Here is a 20,341-nt window from a genome sequence, read left to right on the forward strand (position 1 = left end):
TCAATTACTTAGGTATTAGATTGATTGGCTCTTTCATTTTCTACGATTTTTTGCATAAAGATGCATAATTATAAACCCTCAAATGTGACGGAGCCCGATTTTTGGAGAAAGAAATTTTGGGGTATATTTCAGCTAAAAAAAACGGCCATAAAAGGGTTTTTTGGACTTAGTGAAATATTGGACCATTGTTTTTTTCTGATTTTTTGTATGAAAGTAGATAAAAGATGGCTCAAGCAGACTTTTGTAAAAAATGGAATTTTCAGCTCAAAAAACGCATGTTTATCTATAAGAATCACTATTAATAGACATACATCAATGTTCTTAGTCAAATTACTTACTTACTAATTTTTTGGAGATGTTTTTGTTTTGGTTTCGAAAGGTTTTTTTATAAGAAACAAACCACTAATTTTAATAGATCGTCACTATTTGTGTTCTGAATGATTGTTTAATGGTCACGTCACGTAGATATCAATTATAAACGTGATAAATGCATAATCCAGGTAGGTCCATCAAAGTATCACTTGTTGTTTTTGGGTCTACATTCAGTATCAAAATACTTGGCACAAAGGGGAAATTCCCCACGAAATTTTATAACCACAAACAATTTGGAAGCGCTCTAAATTAGGTTGGAAGGGTAGAGTTTTAACTCTGAGTTTTAACGCTAGACTTAAAAACTTAGGACCTTAGGATCTGAGGATCCAAAAGTTCAAAAATTGTTAGGTAGGGCTTAAAATATAGCCTAGAAACCAATAAATCCCTCCCAGGTCGAAATATTCGATGAAACATAGTTGAAGGCTCGAAATTGACGCTTGAACTTCAATTTTCGAAAAATGGTAAAATAGCCAATATGTTATGGGACTGATTGTAGTTACGAGTTTTAGCGCCAAAACAAGAGTTTACTTACTTTGAAAGGTTGTTGGAGACTTGAAATATGATTTCATTCACCGAAATTTTGGCATACTTTTAATCCTTGGTTGTATGTATTTCTGTCAGAGTTATTTCTTTTTTTTTGGGACCCATGGACAAGTTTTAGCGCTAAAACATGGTTGGAAACTTACCTCGCTAAAATTGATTTTTTAAACGTTCGAAAACTTTAAAGTTGTTAAACTTTATAGTACAATATTACTGATTTAATATCGTATTTTTGAAGTACATTTTTAATGAATTATTCAGAATTGGTGCAAATGTGCCGAATATTTTGGATGGTTTTGTTGTTTGAAAATTATTTTCAAAGCTCCAAATATTCTTGAAATAATTTCTTTTAGAATAAAGATATTTGTGACATCAGCTTTTTGGTGGATTATGATCAAATACAAGTTTTGGATTTATCGCACAACAGGCTTGAAGGTATACCTCCATTTGCTAATGTGATACAATGTGTGTGATGTTACAATGTGGTATTATTCAATATTATGTGTAGTTTATAGTGAATTTATTTCAAAGCAAAGTACTATAATTTTTTTTGCAAATAAGTTACTTTTCATACTTAATTTCCAACTGCTTCCAACTCAAACACTGTTTTTCTTTTTTAGATCTAAGCATGCTGAAGTGTTTACCATTTTTGATATCTCTTAATGTTTCCAACAATCAACTGAAAAAAATTATTGACTTTACACCTCCACTTCGGATCAGGGTAAGTCATGCCTTTTTTTATACGGATGGTGTTTTTCCAATTCATCATGATTATTCTAAACTATTTGGGAAAAATCATCCTGAACTATTCTTACGATATTCTTAGGTTAGAAGCCAAAATCTAGTATGCAATACATACCTCAAAATTTGGTATTTTTATAGACTTCTTTTATCATTGCTGGGGATTAATTGGCATTTTAAGGTTAGAATTCCTTTAAAAATTGCATTCTTAGGTTCAGTTGCCAAATTGTGCATCTACACTTGTTCAAATGTACAAGAGATGGGATCTGTATGTGAAAAATATCTGCGTGTAAAAGTTAAAAAATTGTTTCAAGAAAAATGAGGTATAGATCATTAAGAAATGTTTGGTCAAGGGGTAATAAAAGCAATAAAATCAATATATGTATAAAGTATATTCTTATAAAGGAAAGCGTGTAATAAACATCTGTATTTTGGAAATTCACGATGTAGAACTCAGAAAGGTTGACTTGTGCTGTTATTAAATATTTCCCGTTTTCCAAAAGGGAAATATTTGTTAAAACGGGCTTTCTCCATAATAATAATAATTATCAGTGTCAAAACGCCTTCCGTACGCCCTGACTGACGCCCGTTTTAGTGCCTAAAGAAAGTCTAATTTATAAGAATCAAATCAATATCTCTTGATTGAAGGCAATATGCCTTTCGGTAATTAGTTCTTACAAAGTAAACAAAGGATGGCGAAAAAGATGAGCATATTTATTTTTATTATAAGCATCTACTTTATAAGAATCAAATCAATAACTCTTGATTGAAGGCAATATGCCTTTCGGTAATAAGTTCTTACAAAGTAAACAAAGGATGGCGAAAAAGATGAGCATATTTATTTTTATTATAAGCATCTACTTTATAAGAATCAAATCAATATCTCTTGATTGAAGGCAATATGCCTTTCGGTAATTAGTTCTTACAAAGTAAACAAAGGATGGCGAAAAAGATGAGCATATTTATTTTTATTATAAGCATCTACTTTATAAGAATCAAATCAATAACTCTTGATTGAAGGCAACATGCCTTTCGGTAATTAGTCCTTACAAAGTAAACAAAGGATGGCGAAAAAGATGAGCATATTTATTTTTATTATAAGTGTCTACTTTATAAGAATCAAATAAATTTCAGAATTTTCAGCGTTTTCACTGTGATAACATGTGAGCGATAACTTCTCTTTTTGAGATGTGAGCGACTGTCTATCCCATGTCATCTCAAAAGTAAAGTTGAAACCAAGCTTTCTTCCTCCAACTTAAATTTTATCGATAAAACGAATTTAAAATCTACACATGCGTTATTTTGCTTACTTAGGGATATTTCGATAGGAAGCTCTGCAGGGCATTCTTAGCGACAGCTACTTGCTAGTATATGTCAATAATGACTTTCATTTTTAAGGAAATATTTAGTCGCATTTTTGCGAATCTTGTTTGATCTATTTCTTCTTTCAATTTACTTGTAGGAGATGAATTTCTCGAACAACAAGATTTCTACCATTGCAGATTTATCAATGCATGCTTCACTTCATACTCTATTATTAGACTGTATCTTTTCTCTCCTCTTCGTCTCACCCTCGATTCAGAGCATGATTTTAAACTTTACGATGTTATGTAAAGCTGCATTTTTTGAAACAACTGGAATAAGCAAGAAAAATTTAATTTATTGTTCTACTTGGAGATAGACCTTCAAAAAACTATGGGTCGGTCGGTTGGTATAATATAAATTTTCTTAAAATCTAGGGTCGATTTATATTGGGTAAGTAATTTCTTTAACAAACAAACAATTAATTGAATAGTCAATGAAATTGAAGAAATATCTGGTCTTGTAAATTGTGCAAGTTTGAAGAATCTCAGTATTTCCAATAACAGAATCTCAAAGATCACCGGTTTATCAAAACTCAATCTCAAACAGCTTGACCTGGTAAGTGTTTTTCAAAAAATACCATTTTCGGAAACTACTAATTCAGGGCTGTCCAGCTGTGGGAATGATTTTTTCTGAAAATCCCTCTAGAAAAATGCTGACGTCATCGGAAAACGCCCAAAACGTCGATTTTTCGCCTTAAAAATGCTATTTCTCGGCACCAGGTGGTAGAAACTTAACAAATAACCCCATTTTCTTCATCTACTTTTCACGCTGAATCCGTTGGTAGATATTTGATTTTGAGAAACCCTTGATAAGTTCTATCGATTAACTAAAAATCGATTCACGCGAAAACTGCAGGAGATTTGAAGGGCAAATTTTTTTTGTCAATTCTACACCCTATTAGGAGCATAATATCAAAAATTTGCCCTGATCTAAGGGGTGCCCTACGAAAATCATTTTTAAGGCCTCTTCTGAATCTCGGACGCTGGTCTATTGATCATTATTGCTATTGGAAAGATTTAGAAGAGTTTAAATACACGTTCTTTTTTAAGAACATCCAAAATCTAGCCTTAGGATGTTCTTAAGTTTTAAGCCTAAAAATGTTCTTAACATGGTCTTATTTTTACCATTTTGTGAGTGTTTTGTCCATTTTTCTAAGAAATTCGGTGTTTCAGAGTCCACAAATCTTTTCAATGTTTTTAACTTGTTCTTAACATTTTGGCCATCGAAGCCTTATGTTCTTATATAGTTTGCTCTTATAATAAAGTATTCCAATATTCCAATTTTCTTTTTTATTCGTGAAAGTTATCGTTTTATTTTGCAGAGCTACAATGATATCAGAAGAATTGAAAATCTACAAGATTTGGAGTTTATTCAGGTAGCAAAAAATATATTTTCCCCTTCTCACATACCCGATGGAGTTTCATCAGCCAGTGGCGTTAAAAATAAACCAAAACTTAGGATTGATATTGATATTCCCATGTTTTTTATGGCTGGGGATTTGAATTCCATTGTTTTCTAGCCATAAAATTCAGTGGGGATGGAAAAAATAGCACAATATTTTGCAGTGAGGATTTGCTTATCTAAATATTTTCATTTGGGACAAAATTATTCTTAATTTTAAACTGTTAATTCAAAATTAAACTTTTCTACTGATTGTAGGCAGTAGAAAAGTTTAATTTTGAATTAACAGTTTAAAATTAAGAATAATCAAAAATGGGTTTGATTCGAAAGCTTTCATGTTTTGTCTGTAAATAAAATAATCAAATGATATGATGATCTTCCAATCAAACGTTCTCATGCGATCTCTGAGCAAACATTAAGTTACTACCGTGGCTTCGTTTTTACCTTGCAGTATCTGAACTTGAGTTTCAACAACATCCGAAGTTTGCGTGGTTTACAAGAACATGGCTACCTGGAAGAAATTAATCTACACAAAAATCAAGTGAGAATTTCTTCGTAGAGATGGATCAGTTACTAATATTGAGAGGCTTAAAAGACTGAACTAAAAATTAAAGAAATCTTCAAATCTTGTCTTGGCTAATGTTGCAGCTTTTCCTTCTGTTTCCCAATTTTAAGCCTTGAAAGAACGAAAATCCCTTTTTCCATAATTTACATATCTGTCCAGATTTACCAAAGGCAGTTTCAAAAATTCTTATTCTTGAAAAAAGAACACTATAAAACTCTCTGTTTACTTTCAGATTTTGGATCTTTCTGAAATTCGCTATTTGCGAGATTTGCGGATGCTTCGTATTCTCAACTTGAGTGAAAACCCTATCAAGGTATGCAACCCAGGTTTATTCCGAGTTTTCTCATTCCTCTAGTTACCACTTTTATGCAGTAAAATGCAACAATGTAAAGTCGGTTTTCTGATCAATTTCCTGGTCGAAACTAACTTGGTCTGACTTTCTAAAGTCCATTCGTGAATGTTTCAAATGGAAAAAATTATGTACTGTTTAAGAGATAATTCAGGTACTATAACTTTTGAAAGAAATGATTTGAGATCTTTAGAAAACGAAGATGAAAAACGTGAGAAACCTCATTTTTTTTCGACTCCGACGAGTTTCCTTCTAGAGGCTGTAACCTACGATGCTGGAAGTCTGCGGGAAAATAACTAAATAGCTCAGATCAAAACGCTTCAAAGTACGTATATACTAAAAATTAAGTTTTTAGCAGAACAGGATAACAGGTTCATTTCTTTCTTCGTCATTTTTATGAATTGAAGTATTGGTTAAAAAAATGGCAAGCAAAACAAAGAATAGCGCACACTTAAAGCGAATAAAGTTTATTCGGTAGAAACAACACCGGGGGGACACTCATATGATCTGACCTACGTCATGTGCCGCGCTTAAAGGTGTGGTTTTTTCAGCATCCCAAAATGCACTGTACGGGTGTGTTTCTGTGAGATTGCACTGCAAGGGTCGAATTTTAAAACAAATTTAAAATAATTGTTAAAAAGAAAGGTTTTTACTTCTCGTTTGTTTGAAAAAGTTTCTATTGTCTGAAAATTACAGCTGACAAGAATAATTTTCTCAGTCTTTCCCAAGCTTCTTTGTTCACGCAGATTTACAGCTGAGGAATATAGTGCACTATAAGGGTTGGGTAAATCAAGAGAAAATGCACTGAAAGGGTACCTTTTCAGCTATATTGAGCTGCACAAGGGTACGATTTTGAAAAGCAGATTTTGCGCGGCACATACCGTTGTTTCGAAATCGAATGCCCCCCCCGGGAAACAACAGAACGATGATGAAAATGTCTTGACTTCAACGGTTTTTATTTTTCAGGAGCACAAAATGGTCACTTCTTTCTTGTTAGTTTTCTCATCATTCTGGTTTTGAACAAAACCTGGAAACTTCGATTTGTTACAAATATTTACTTATAATGAAGTAGCTTCTTTTTCTTTTCTCGAATTTCTACTTCTGTTGACTTATGTTTTTAGTTGCCTGAAGATTGTCACCAAGGTGGCATGAAACTGCCCCAGTAGCCGAATAAAAAAGTGTTTTTCTTCCTGACTGACTTCTTTTGTTAACTTTAATCCTTAATTATATTTTGTAATTTGACCAGGAAATCGAGTCATACAGAATATCTGCTGTCTTTAAACTTTCCAAACTGGTGGAGCTAGATGAAATGCAAGTCACACCTGAAGAAAAAGTAAATTTAAAGCATGTAGATTTTGGAGGCAATAACAGTAACGGGGTTGTTAAGGCGAGACAAATTATTTTATTGTTCTACTACAGGAATACCTTCAGAAAATTATGGGTCGGTCGTTTTGAAGACGTTTTTATGATTCGATAAGAACTCAAGTCTTGAAGTTGTGGATAAGTGTTGACTGTTGTTTTTTTAACCAATTAGGTTCACGCTTGCAATTTCTTTCAACCAAGTAAAGAACTTTCAGCGACCAAGGATCACATGTACAACTTAATGAAGTTTTATCAACAACCTCAACGGCTGATGGACAGGTATAGGCTCTCAAAGAGAAAATATGAAAAATAATTTATTTATTTATTTATTTATTTTATTTTATGTCTGAACATTGTTTTTGCATCAAATACCCGAGGGGGGGGGTACTTAGGAAAAATGGGTGCTGGGTATGTGAGGACGGTAAGGGCCGGTTTTCTCACCTTCCAAATTCTCTCTAAGGGTCGCAAAAATTAGAAGGCCTAAATTTGTTTCTTCATGAACGACTGGACATCCATCTCCTTTGTTTTTTGTAGAATATTGTCGGATTTTTTTACGACTCTCTAAGGGTCACTTTTTTAGCAATTTTGTCTCTCTAAGGGTCACCTTTTCAGCAAAAATCAGTCTCTCTAAGGGTCGGTTTTCGGAGGTCCCGTCCGTACATACCCCTCATTCGCCAACCCTATTCCCCCGCCAGGATCAAATGATACACTTTCAATAAATATTTGCCTTATTTCTCTTTCCAATTATCCTTTCAGCTCATTACCAATATTGGAACCATATCCAATGCTAATCATCACAGGTCCTCTTGGATTGTCCAAGAAGCAACTCGTCAAACAACTAAGCACCGAATTCTCAAACTTTTTCAGCAAAGTGTAAGTTCTTTTTTTGTACAACACTGAAACCGCGCATTGCGCTATTTCAGAAAAAAACTAAGCTGAGGCGTAAATAAAAAAAATGTAGTGTTTCCGGAAACCGCCCGGGTGAAAAAAAGTCTTTTCTGACCGGGCCCCCGGGTCCGTGCCCCCCCCCTGTTGAGGATATATCGGATTTCCAGGGGGTTAACGATTTTTGTTCAAAAGTGTATATCCAGGGGGTTAATATCTACAAGGGAGCGGATATCTAGGGATTAAGGTGTCTTTTCAAGTAAAAAATACGATATCCAGGGTAAGCATCTTTATAAGAGAGGATATCCAGAGGGTTGAACATATTTGTAAGAATGAATGGTCTTTACTAATAAAGTAGGATATCCCCCTGGTTTGATACTTCGAAAAATCAATATCCTCAACAGTGGAGGTAAATTTTTTTTCTGGAAAAGCCCATTCCGGAAACACTAAATTTTTGGACCTACCTCCGGGTGCCCCGGTGGAGGTCCTATAAATTAACCCATGTCCGTTCGTTCGTCCGTCCGTCCGTCCGTCTGTTACCAGCTTTTCTCAGGATTGGCTCATTAGTTTTTTCTGATTTTTTGCACAATGATGCAAAATGGCAATGCCCAGAACGTGACGGAGCCCGATTTTTGAGAAAAAATTTATTTGGGCAAATTTGGGCCAAAAACTACCTAAAAATAGGGTTTTTTGGACTTTGTGCAAAATCCTGTCATTACTTTTTTCTGATTTTTTTGTACAAAGATGGAGGGCAAGATTCTCTAAAGAATGGCTGAAGTGGTTTTTCCCGGAAAATTCTTATTCGCCTTAAAAAAACGGATTTTCGTATTTTGGGGGAAATTCCCTTTAACCAAATAAGAAAATATAGCTTTTCTCAATGTTGACTTGTTATTTTTTTCAGATTTTTTGCACAATGATGCAAAATGGCAATGCCTAAAATGTGTCGGAGCCCGATTTTCGAAACAAAATATATTTGGGCAAATTTGGGCCAAAAACTGCATAAAAATAGGGTTTTTTGGACTTTGTGCAAAATTCTGTCATTACTTTTTTCTGATTTTTTGTACAAAGATGGAGGGCAAGATTCTCTAAAGAATGGCTGAAGTGGTTTTTCCCGGAAAATTCTTATTCGCCTTAAAAAACGGATTTTCGTATTTTGGGGAAATTCCCTTTAACCAAATAAGAAAATATAGCTTTTCTCAAAGTTAACTCATTATTTTTTTCTGATTTTTTGCACAATGATGCAAAATGGCAATGCCTAAAATGTGACGGAGCCCGATTTTCGAAAAAAAATATATTTGGGCAAATTTGGGCCAAAAACTACCTAAAAATAGGGTTTTTTGGACTTTGTGCAAAATTCTGTCATTACTTTTTTCTGATTTTTTGTACAAAGATGGAGGGCAAGATTCTCTAAAGAATGGCTGAAGTGGTTTTTCCCAGAAAATTCTTATTCGCCTTAAAAAACGGATTTTCGTATTTTGGGGAAATTCCCTTTAACCAAATAAGAAAATATAGCTTTTCTCAAAGTTAACTCATTATTTTTTTCTGATTTTTTGCACAATGATGCAAAATGGCAATGCCTAAAATGTGACGGAGCCCCGATTTTCGAAAAAAAAATATATTTGGGCAAATTTGGGCCAAAAACTACCTAAAATAGGGTTTTTTGGACTTTGTGCAAAATCCTGTCATTACTTTTTTCTGATTTTTTGTACAAAGATGGAGGGCAAGATTCTTTAAAGAATGGCTGAAGTGTTTTTTTCCTGGAAAATTCTTATTCGCCTTAAAAGACGGATTTTCGTATTATGGGGAAATTCCCTTTAACCAAATAAGAAAATATAGCTTTTCTCAATGTTGACTCATAATTTTTTTCTGATTTTTTGCGCAATGATGCAAAATGACAATGCCCAAAATGTGACGGAGCCAGATTTTTAAGGAAAATCTTTTTTGGGCAAATTTGGGCCAAAAACAGCTTAAAAGGTTTTTTGGGTCTGAACGGTTTAAGTGATTTTCGTATTTGGGGACATTCCTTTTTAGTACTATTTTACATTATTCAACACACAAGCTTTATTTTTCCATTCTGAATTTTTGTACAATTATTGTCACTTTTTTCTTATTTTCATCTGATGTTAATCATTAGGTAGGTCCATTCAGCATGTTGCTTGTTTTATTTTCGCCTGAGGGAAAGACCCTTAGGTTTTTTATGTTCCAAACCACCCTGGACGTCACACCTTCTTAACATAGGGGTATACAGACTATTTTTGGAATGGGCCTTTGTTATCTTCTTTATGCTGACCATTTAACCTTTTTAGGAATCTCTATTAGATCTCTGTTGAAAAATCACCTTAATGGTAAAAGGGGCTACATGGATTTTGAGCTAGAATTCCACGAATGAATGCCTTGAAAGTTTGGATGGACGTCGTAATCAGGGCAAGAAAATGTCATCTTCGGATAGATAATGACACTTACAATATTCATAGGTTTTACATTTTCCTTTTCTTCGTAGGAAAGGACACACAACGGCAGCAGTTAACACTGAAGAATTTTATCACGTGACCGAAGATGAATTTGAAACAATGAGGTTCAAGGTAATTAAATCAAGGTATCAAGGCGTAGTCTTAACTCCCATCTGGGAGGTCCGAGTTTGATTCCCACTGTAATACTATGATTCACTTGGCAAGTGAACACACCTTAGCCCGGGTCAACCCATACCATGTGAGGGGAATTGGGTACCACTACTCTGATACAAGAGTGATGATGATATGCCAGAAATTGTGGTGTGTGGTGTCACTCATCCAGTTCCGGGCCTGCGACGAGCTATATGCTCTCCCGCACAGTTTGAGTGTCACCACTATGTATCGTGGTATCTGTGTCACTTCGAGTCACTGAGACAGGGGTGTGAGTCTCGTTGAAAAATTTGCATATTTGGTTGTGGTGAACGGATTCTGTCTTCAAAGAGTTTTTATGTTTTGACCTTCAACAATTTATCAGGATGCTTATAAAGAAAAACTAAATCAACCATTTACCAATACACGGTTTTCTTTTTATAAGAACAAACTACATAAGAGTATAAGGTTTCGATGGTAAAAATATTAAGAACAAGTTAAGAACATTGTAAGGTTTTGAAGGCTTAAAAAACCCTAACAATACTCAAAGAATAATGATGAAATTAAGAACATTTTGAGATAATTAGGCTTGGAATATTCGAAGACTTCAAAAAAAAAATTTGGATGTTCTTATAAAGAAAACGTGTATGTGTGAATTTTGAGGATTTTCAGATTTTCAGCTTAATCGTTATATAATCTTCTTTAGGTTGAATAATTCATAAGAATATCATTGATATGTGAGATAAGTTAAGATTTTCGAAGAAGAATAGGCATTGAATTTGTTAAATCGCTTTCTTAGAATTCAAGTTTAATTATAATACAGTAACTTTTTAAAGTTTTAATCTACCCGCTTCATTTGTGAGGTTACGAGATTTTAAGGAAGAATTTCTGTTCCCTAAATTATACTTAAAATTTATAATATCTTTGTGACGTCATGTTATAAGTTTAAATGACATAAAATTCATTGTGACGTAACTCCAAATGTAAAGATTTCATCCAAAATGTTTTGAATGTGCTTTTTCAAAATTCCCCCCTTTAGCTTGAAGAAATAATTTCCCACAAGTAAATCCTTTAACCAATGGTAACCACTTCGACAGTGGTTACTTGTGAATTAAGGGAACTTCACCTAAAATTGATACACCTTTTCACCCCTTAGGGACGTCGCTGCCTTCTAAGGGAATTGTTAAAGATTTTTTTAGTGACAAAAACTTTTTAGGGTGTTTTATCGAACTGAAATCGACGATTTCATCTACTGCAGTAGATCTCTTTATTATTGCCATCGAATCCTTCTTTACATATCTTTTGAAATTGGTCGTTGCACAAGCACTATCAGAATTGTATAGTACCATACTACCTCGAATACACCCTTCTTTTAAGCGCTCCCTCCTATAAAAAATATTATAGTATATAATCAAGAAACTTAAATAAAATAGTTTTATTAAAGTTCCTTGACATGATACTAATATACCTGAAGGGAAGAAAATTTGGCGTAATTTTAATTTGGCGGATGGTGGAAAAATTTTTGTCAAAGGGAATTTAATTTTGCGGATGAAGATATTTTTGGCCAGAAAACGCTATTAAATAAGAAAAAACCTGTTTAAAGGCCTGTAATAGCACACATTTTGGGGAATAAATAATAGTTATCGGACATTTGCGAGTTCAATATGAGAAATATTTTACGAGTTTTGCGATTTTTCCGTAGGCGAGTAAAATATACGGAACAAGTGAAACATTTCCATGATTCAAATTAGACCTTGACGAGCACCGGGGGGGGGGGGGGCTTATAGGGTTCTGTATGTGTTCCCTACTTTCGCCCCTCGGGCCGTTAGTGGGACTAAAAGTGAGGAATAGACCCTTTTTCCTTTTTGTGACCAATTTGATTTTGTTATTTTATCCAACCCTTGGGGCAAAACGTTAGTGGAAGTCCAAAAAAGGTACCCTTAGGGCGGCACATACCCGTACCTTCCATTTGCACCAGCAGCAAGTCCTGTGCCCCAATTTTCTGGTTGACCTCCTTAGACTTGAATCCTCAAGCGATTGGTTGATTATTATATTCAAGCAATTTGATTTAACCATCTAACTTTAATGAAAGAATTATATTATTAGATTTTGAATTATTTAGATTAAATCAATTTTGGTTTGACAGGCTTTGATTTATTTTCAGAATTATATTTTTATCATATCGACAATGTCCAATTGATTTTTCATTTGAATTATACCCTTGAGAAAGCGCGTCTGAGAACGAAAGATTGGCTATCAAATTTTCCGTGATATTCAGAAATACCCACAAACAAATTGCCAAATTGATGTTTTTTGGGCATTAAAAAGCTAGTATGCCTTTGTAATAATCTTTTTTTGTCAAAAATACCCTGCAACTGACAAGTTAAATCCCGCTTTGAATCCCAATTTCAACAAAGAATAGATAAAATAGCGAAAAAGTTCAATTCAAAGGCTGTCTGTCATCTTCAAAATAACCTCAGCCAGAAAATTACAAACTAATAATAACATTTACAATCATCTTAATTTTGGAATAAATTTTCCCATGTAAAAAAAAAAGTGTAACAAAAATTTATCAAACAAAGGGAGTGTAATCCAGACAAAAAATAGTATTCAACGTCACTTTAGAAAATAACCTCAGTTAATAAATACGCAAAAGTATTAGTAAAATATATTTTCTGACGAAAAATAATTTACATTAAAAGTCGAAACAATTTTTCCCAGAAATCAAGGAAATCTACTTTAAGTTGATTATTACGTATTTTATCATTTTCAATTCAACATTGTGTCGAATAACCATTTCCCTATTTTCGAGATCACGCTGATAAGAAACTTATTCATACCCAAAAAGTCTTGACTTATATAAAGGGTCCAAATTATGGGTAAACACCACAAAAGAATTTCAAAAAGAAGAAAGATACTTGATTTACTGTTGGACAGAAAATTACAGTTGTACAAATATGGATTTTCAAATTTTGAAGTTTGTTAATATCTTTGTTTCATTTTTGCCAATTATATTTTTGATTGGTGTTGTGGATTTGTCACCTGTTAATTTCAAAAAACCTAATAATTGTCAAGACATCAGGAGGCTTTATCAGCCGCTGGCAGGACCAACAAAAGATCTGATAACGAATCTTAAAAACTGGAGGACAGCAAACAAGAAAGAATGCAATGGATTTTGTGGTGAATTAGTTCAAATTGGTATTCCACCTAGCTACAATACTGAAGACTGGAAACTAAACGAGCATATGGGACGTTTCAAAGCTTTTGCGGATAAAACCACCGATTCAACCTTGAAAATCAAACTCACTAACTACTGGATATTATTGAAATCAATTCGAGACAAGACGTACAAATGTATTAAAGGCGAAGACCAGAATGCTGGTAAAAGCACCCCTGAGCCATGGTTCAAGATTCAAACTAATGATAACGAGTGCTGTAAACCTCAGGATGTGGACCATGACTTGTTTGGAGAGGCATTACTGTTTTTGTTGAAAGTGGATATGGATTACAAACTTTTCAAGTTTAGTGGAAAGAAAGTCAAAACTCGTTGATTTGTCGTGGTGAGATGTATTGGAAACACCTACACACTTGCACTTTTCAAAATACCTGTCTGAGTGACAATTTAATAGTAATATTTTATCCAGTGTTAATAAGATGAAGGAATCCCAAAGCAGGGTGATAGTCTTTTGATTTTAGTGTGGAAAATCTCTTAAGTAAGATAATTTAACAGTTCCAAGCTAGTTTAATGGTGAAATCGAAATTGAATGTTAGATTTTCTAAACGCGTTACCTGGGCTCTGATAAGAAAAATGTTAAGTCATAGTATGTTTATTGCATATTCATTTTTGGACCTACCCCGGTGGAGGTCCTATAAATTAACCTTTGTCCGTTCGTCCGTTCGTCTGTTCGTTCGTTAGTTATTAGCTTTCCTCATGATTGGCTCGTTAGTTTTTTCTGATTTTTTGCACAAAGATGCATAACTATAAACCCTCGAATGTGACGGAGCCCGATTTTCAAAAAAAAATTTTTTTGGGCAAATTTGTGCCAAAAAACGGCTAAATAACGGGTTTTTTGGACTTTGTGAAAAATTAGGTCGTTAATTTTTTCTGATTTTTTGCATGAAAGTAGGGTACCATCGTAGGTAAAAATTGGCTTAAGCAGATTTTTGCAAAAAAATTTTGTTGGCTCAAAAAACGCATGTTTATCTATAAGAATCACTGTTAATAAGCATACATCAATGTTCTTACTCAAATAACTCAATTTTTTTGTGAGATAGATGTTTTTTTTCTCAGGAGGGCTTACTTTCAAAGAATATGTGTGTTTCGACATGAAATTTTGGTTGCTTGACGTGTTTTTATAGAAAAACTGGCCAAATTCGATATTTTATTATAAGCACATTATCAATTACTTAGGTATTAGCTTTTCTCGAGATTGGCTCTTTCATAGTTTACTATTTTTTGCACAAAGATGCATAACTATAAACCCTCGAATGTGACGGAGCCCGATTTTTGGAAAATAATTTTTGGGCAAATTTGGGCCAAAAAACGGTTATAAAATGTGTTTTTTGGACTTTGTGAAAAATTGGATCATTAATTTTTTCTGATTTTTGGCAGGAAAGTAAGGTACCATCATAGGTAAAAGATGGTTCAAACAGATTTTTGCAAAAAAAGATTGTTGGCTCAAAAAACGCATGTTTATCTATAAGAATCACTATTAATAAGCATACATCAATGTTCTTAGTCAAATAACTCAATTTTTTTATGAGATATGTTGTTTTGCTCTCGAAGTCTTGAATATGAAAGAATATTTCAAGAGCATGAAATTTTGGTTTCTAAACGTGTTTTTTTATAAGAAACAAACAACTAATTTTAATAGATCGTCACTATTTGTGTTCTGAATGATTGTGTAATGGTCACGCTTATGTAGATATCAATTATATGTGTTAAATGCATAACCAGGTAGGTCCATAAAAGTATCACTTGTTTAAATTACATTATATGAAATATTTTAGGAAATTTTCGGACCATATTGTAAAAAAAAATTTAAACTTTGAAATGATAAAAATATTTATATTTATTTTCTATTATATATTTTTTGTTTATATTTATTATGTACCTAATCTTCACCTTAATTTATTCATTAAAAAAAATTTAGAATTTATTTTGATCATTCAGGTCGATATTGTAAGAAAAATTTAAACATTGAAATGATAAAAATTTTATATTTATTATCTATTATTTATTTTTGTTTATATTTAATGGTGTACTTAATCTTTACCTCAATTTATTTATTAAAAAAAAAAGAAATTTAGAATCTATGTTGCTTATATTTATTTTTTATAGATTTATTACTAGTTTATTTAATTTTACTACAAATTTAAGAAAAATTTATTTTACAAAAGAGAAACTTTTAATAGTTCTAATGAAAAGCTATCCCATCCAACGCGAAGCAAAGTTGATACTTTGCCACCCATCCGGTTCATTTTTGTGCATATACAGATTTTTTCACGCCGCGCGCAGATCTAGCGAAAGCATGCTACAAGGTTTGACTTTGTGAAAAGTTTGATCATTAATTTTTCTGACTTTTTGCATGAAAGTAGGGTAGATGGCTGAAGCAGATTTTCACAAAACAAATTTTTCGGCTAAAAAACGAAGCTTTATCTATAAGAATCACTTTTTATAAGCATACATCAATATTCTTAGCCAATTTACTCTTTTTTTTATGAGATAGATGTTATTTTTTGCTCATGAAGGCTAAATTTTGAAGAATATTTGTGTTTAAACATGAAATTTTGGTTGCTAGACGTGTTTTTATAGAAAAATGGACCAAATTTGATATTTTTTATAAGCACATTACCAATTGCTTAGTTATTAGCGTTTCTCGAGACGGGCTCATTCGTTCTTTATGACTTTTTGCACAAAGGTGCATAACTATAATCCCTCGAATGTGACATTGCTCAAATTTTAGATGAGATAGATATTTTCTCACTTCCAACCCCCGCCCTTAATACCACCCCAATGGGCACGGGGACAATCAATGATGCAAACGAACGACGAAATTTAAAAATTCGTCATTATTTGTGTTCTGAATGATTGTTTTAATGGTCACGCTTAAGTAGATATCAATTATCTGGTATGTGTTAAAGGCATACTTGGGCTCAGTTTTTGGTATCTAAACAATGGCTCTATTGTTCAAGAACAATAGAATTCTAAGCATACTGCAAGCCTGTTATAGGGGTAGACACTTGCTTACAAAAAAAAAATACGTACGTTCTTTTATAGGGAGAGTTTCTTCAGACGTGCACTGTATGTGGTGTGTATCATGGTATCTCGAGGAGTGAAATCGAAAATGTTGCCAAGACTGGTCTTGCCGCTGTACTAACTACCACCATAGATGTATGCTTTTTATTAACTTCTTTGAAAGCTTTTTCTGGGAATATCTAGAGGTTTAGCCAAGGTTCGAAGCTAATGGTATATTTTTGACTTTAAAAAGATTTATACTGTTAGCTTGGGTTGCAAACAAACTCGGTAAAAACATGTTCTCCTTTGCCGAGACTTTTCGTATTCCCAAGGCAATAAAACTCTTTTGCTAACAAAATAACATAACATCTACGTTTTTCCCAAGAGCAGTTAAAAAGACAATTTTCTCTTTGTTTGGAACGCATTTTTAATCAAAACAATTAGAAACCACAAATTGTCGTTTTTTGACAGGGAAAGTACTCTTAGGTACCAAATAAACAAGGGAGTAATTGCCGGGGGGTTGGAAATTGTACTTCTGAAAACCCAAAATAAGGTAAATATAGGCTAAAATCAGGCTATTTAGAGCAAAATAAGGGGCCTTCTCTTTGACAACTGCAAATATTCTTAAAGATTAATAAGCGGGGGTTAATAATCTGATTTGATGCGATAAAACGAGCTGCAATGAAGAGTTGCTTGCAATCAGGCATTTGTAGAAGTGTAGTGAAAACTTGTTGAAAGGAGGTTATACACCACGCCTGACACTCTGGCTACGGAGGTTAAACTATTGGCATTACACTTAATTATCACGTGAAAGATGAAACCTTTTTAGAGAAAAGATCACCAATTATTTTTGTTTTTCTTTCAATCAGGGTGTGATGGGTTTCAAGTGCACCCACTATGAACCACGTGTCATTTTGGTGCTCCCAAAGGATATCGAGGTAAAGGCTTGGACACACGAGAAGTTTTTTTTCGCGTTGGTGCAATGCAACATGCTCCACCCCACCAACCTGAAACGCTTTCTTTAGTCTCCACCCCCATTTTTCTTTTAACAACATTTGTGCTTCTCTCACTTTTGTCCCTAATCAATTGTGCTACATCGACATAAAATCAGCTTGTCTTTGGGTCATTTCCCTCACTTTTTGTCCCATGAACCAAAAAAAGAAACCATGAGACACACTTATTTTCTTGTGTTGGTGGGATGGAGCATATTCGTTGCATTGCACCAACACGAAAAAAACTTCTCGTGTCCCCAAGCCTTAACTTTCAGCAATCTCCATTCTCCGAAGAAAAGATACGTTGAAGCTATCCATCAAGTTGTTATTTTGATAATGTGTCAATTTTATTTCTGTGTTCATTATACGTCTCAGTGAATTCAATACACTTATTCACAAATTACATCAGTTCACGAATATCACTTGCCTCGTATTCAAACAATTACCATGGTGATTATGTCCCTTGAGACATTAAATGATTTTTTTATAAAAAGAAAGTAGTCTTAATGAAATCCGCTGAGAGATCTTGGCAATAATTTCAAAATAAGGCAAGTGATGTTCTTGACGTAATTTATGAAAAGTTCTATTGTAATAGATGTGAAATCACGAAATGCAACTTGCAAAAATTCCCGACGGAATCTCAAGTGAAATTTATTCTTTTAATCTTTCCTATTTACCCTTTCTACTCAGGATTTCAAACAGGAATTATACGACAGTAATCGTTACAACGAAACAGAGATTGATGCAGCTCTAAAAAACGTCAACTTTTGCACAAATCTTCACATGGAGAGACCTGGATATTTCGACACTGTCATCACAACAGGTAAGGAGAAGGTTTTATTTCAGCCAGTATAGATGGAGCACAAACGACCAATTATTTTCGTTTTTATCCTAAGTAAACAAAATATTGTCATTGTTTTGAAAATGTTTCGATTTGTCTACTTTAGACAGTTATGAAGAACGATACGGAAATCTGAAGGAGACCGTGCTGGATTTTCTTGGTTTGAACTCGTCATCCAGTCGAAAGAGTTGTTCATTTTCACGAACCCCTTCCCTCACCAAAAGTATCAGATCAAGGTAACTTTTCATACTAACCACAAATTTCAAGTTCATTTCTTATACCTAGTGGTACTACGGTTGAATTATGCCTGTACCTCCGAACCCTTACTCTTAGAGTTAGAGAGACTAATTTTCAAAAAATATCTTCGATTTTGAAAATTTTTTTTTCAATACTTTCGAAAGATGTTCTTACTTTCTTGTCTTTTTACTTTTCTTTGAATCGAGTTTGTGAAAAAACTGACCCTTAGAGAGTCTCCCTGGGCTTGAAACGACACATTTTAGAATCAGAGAGCACATTTAGAATGTTACTTGCTTCTTTTATAGCCGACTTTTCTATATTTAGCCCCGCCCTCTAAAGAACGCTCTATGCCACGGCGCTATATTGGGGGTGTTCGGTAGTTGACAATGATATTCTTTTTACTTAGACTGAATAATGACAATGGTGGAACAGATGTTTTTGCTTCCTCACCGGTCAACATATCACGAGCTGGCAACCGTTCATCCTTGTGGTCTTCTCATGAACATTTCATCCCATCAAACACACCCAACACACCGGTACACTTGCTTTTTCCATCCACTTCCCAGTTAGCCGGCAACACTTAATCGGTTTGACAAGTATTAATTCATAAAGGGAAAAGGGAAATTTCTAAATACACGCTTTTTTTAAGAATATCTTCTATAAGAATATCAGGTTGAAAATTGGCCAAATTGTAAAAATACCCTACATGAATACCCTCTAGGGTGAATTTCACAGAATTTGATAAGAATACAGTCATTTTGTATTTGGTTAACAGAAAAAAGCTTCCTCCTTTGTTAGAAATAAATTGAAGCTTTGAGGAAGAAATGTAATTTTAACCCAAATGTTCACTCAAAATTGATCATTTCTCATGTTTGTAAAAAAGTCAAGTCTAAAAAGGTAAGAATACGTTAAGAATAATTCACCCTCAATTTTGGCAATTTCTAACACTTGTCCCTCATCCGAAGTACACTATTCTTATAGAAAAAGACGTATAATGTTTCCGTGTCAGGAAGTGGTCTGATTTTTCTAATTTATATTTTCGCGAGGCTCGTATGAGTAAATTATTTTCTCCAAATTAAGAGTCCATCACCTCGAATTATTACAGCGGAGTCCCTATATCTCGAACACGCACTGGGAATACAAATTGTTCGAGTTAAGGAAATTTCAATATCAACTATTAGTTACAATCCTATCTATAAAGTTGATACAGTATCAACTGGATTCACAATATTGCTAAGACGGGGTGATAATGTCTCTCTTCGTTGCCGATCGCAGTATCATTACCTGGGACTTCCCTTCACTCGCCAGATGAAATCTTTGTTTCGTTGCTCCTTTCTTCATTTCGTTTCTTTACGATTTCATACTTTTCCTTGATCTTCATTCGTTCTGTAAGTGCGAACTGGACCTCCGAAAACCGACCCTTAGATTTTTGCTGAAAAGATTACCCTTAGATATTACTTTAGATTACTTTTTGAAAAATTTTCTTCGATTTTTGATAAAGGTACCCACCCTTAGAGAGACTTTTTTAAAAATTTTTTCAGATTACTAGAGTAGATTACTCATAATTCGTTCTTTATGTTTTTGATCAAAGAAAGTAATTTTTTTTGAAAAGGAGGATATGCTTTAAACATGGTCCTAAGACTAATTTGGCCAAAAACTACTACCAATTAATTCTAAAGTGGTTTTCAAAAAGGAGTCGTTTTTCACCAAAGTCTTAAGAAAATAATCTCTTTTTTTACATTTTAGGCTGACTTTGCATACAGTCGTCGGTTTGAAGCTACCAGATCAGTACTGTCAAGAGCTTTGTAAGTTTGGCTTCGTTTTATTCTCAATCAATTTCAAAAAACAACGTT

General features: G+C 33.7%; 1 protein-coding gene across 2 annotated transcripts in view; it reads left to right on the forward strand.

The window, feature by feature from the left end:
• The window catches only part of LOC136809718 (leucine-rich repeat and guanylate kinase domain-containing protein-like), a 29,804-nt gene extending 9,463 nt beyond the window's left edge, over positions 1-20,341 (forward strand). For both annotated transcript variants that reach the window (XM_067066261.1, XM_067066270.1), the window contains exons 4-20: positions 1,266-1,347; positions 1,533-1,633; positions 3,116-3,197; positions 3,449-3,573; positions 4,340-4,393; positions 4,871-4,960; positions 5,217-5,297; positions 6,580-6,666; positions 6,868-6,974; positions 7,452-7,568; positions 10,081-10,162; positions 16,461-16,574; positions 17,288-17,356; positions 18,101-18,233; positions 18,358-18,487; positions 18,895-19,024; positions 20,235-20,341. In XM_067066261.1, coding sequence (XP_066922362.1) covers positions 1,266-1,347; positions 1,533-1,633; positions 3,116-3,197; positions 3,449-3,573; positions 4,340-4,393; positions 4,871-4,960; positions 5,217-5,297; positions 6,580-6,666; positions 6,868-6,974; positions 7,452-7,568; positions 10,081-10,162; positions 16,461-16,574; positions 17,288-17,356; positions 18,101-18,233; positions 18,358-18,487; positions 18,895-19,024; positions 20,235-20,297 — 1,647 coding nt within the window. In that variant the 3' untranslated portion in view covers positions 20,298-20,341. The remainder of the gene's footprint in view (positions 1-1,265; positions 1,348-1,532; positions 1,634-3,115; positions 3,198-3,448; positions 3,574-4,339; positions 4,394-4,870; positions 4,961-5,216; positions 5,298-6,579; positions 6,667-6,867; positions 6,975-7,451; positions 7,569-10,080; positions 10,163-16,460; positions 16,575-17,287; positions 17,357-18,100; positions 18,234-18,357; positions 18,488-18,894; positions 19,025-20,234) is intronic.

This window comes from Clytia hemisphaerica, unplaced genomic scaffold, assembly GCF_902728285.1.
Source record: "Clytia hemisphaerica strain Z4C2 unplaced genomic scaffold, Clytia hemisphaerica genome assembly, whole genome shotgun sequence".
Classification (NCBI taxonomy): Eukaryota; Metazoa; Cnidaria; class Hydrozoa; order Leptothecata; family Clytiidae; genus Clytia; species Clytia hemisphaerica.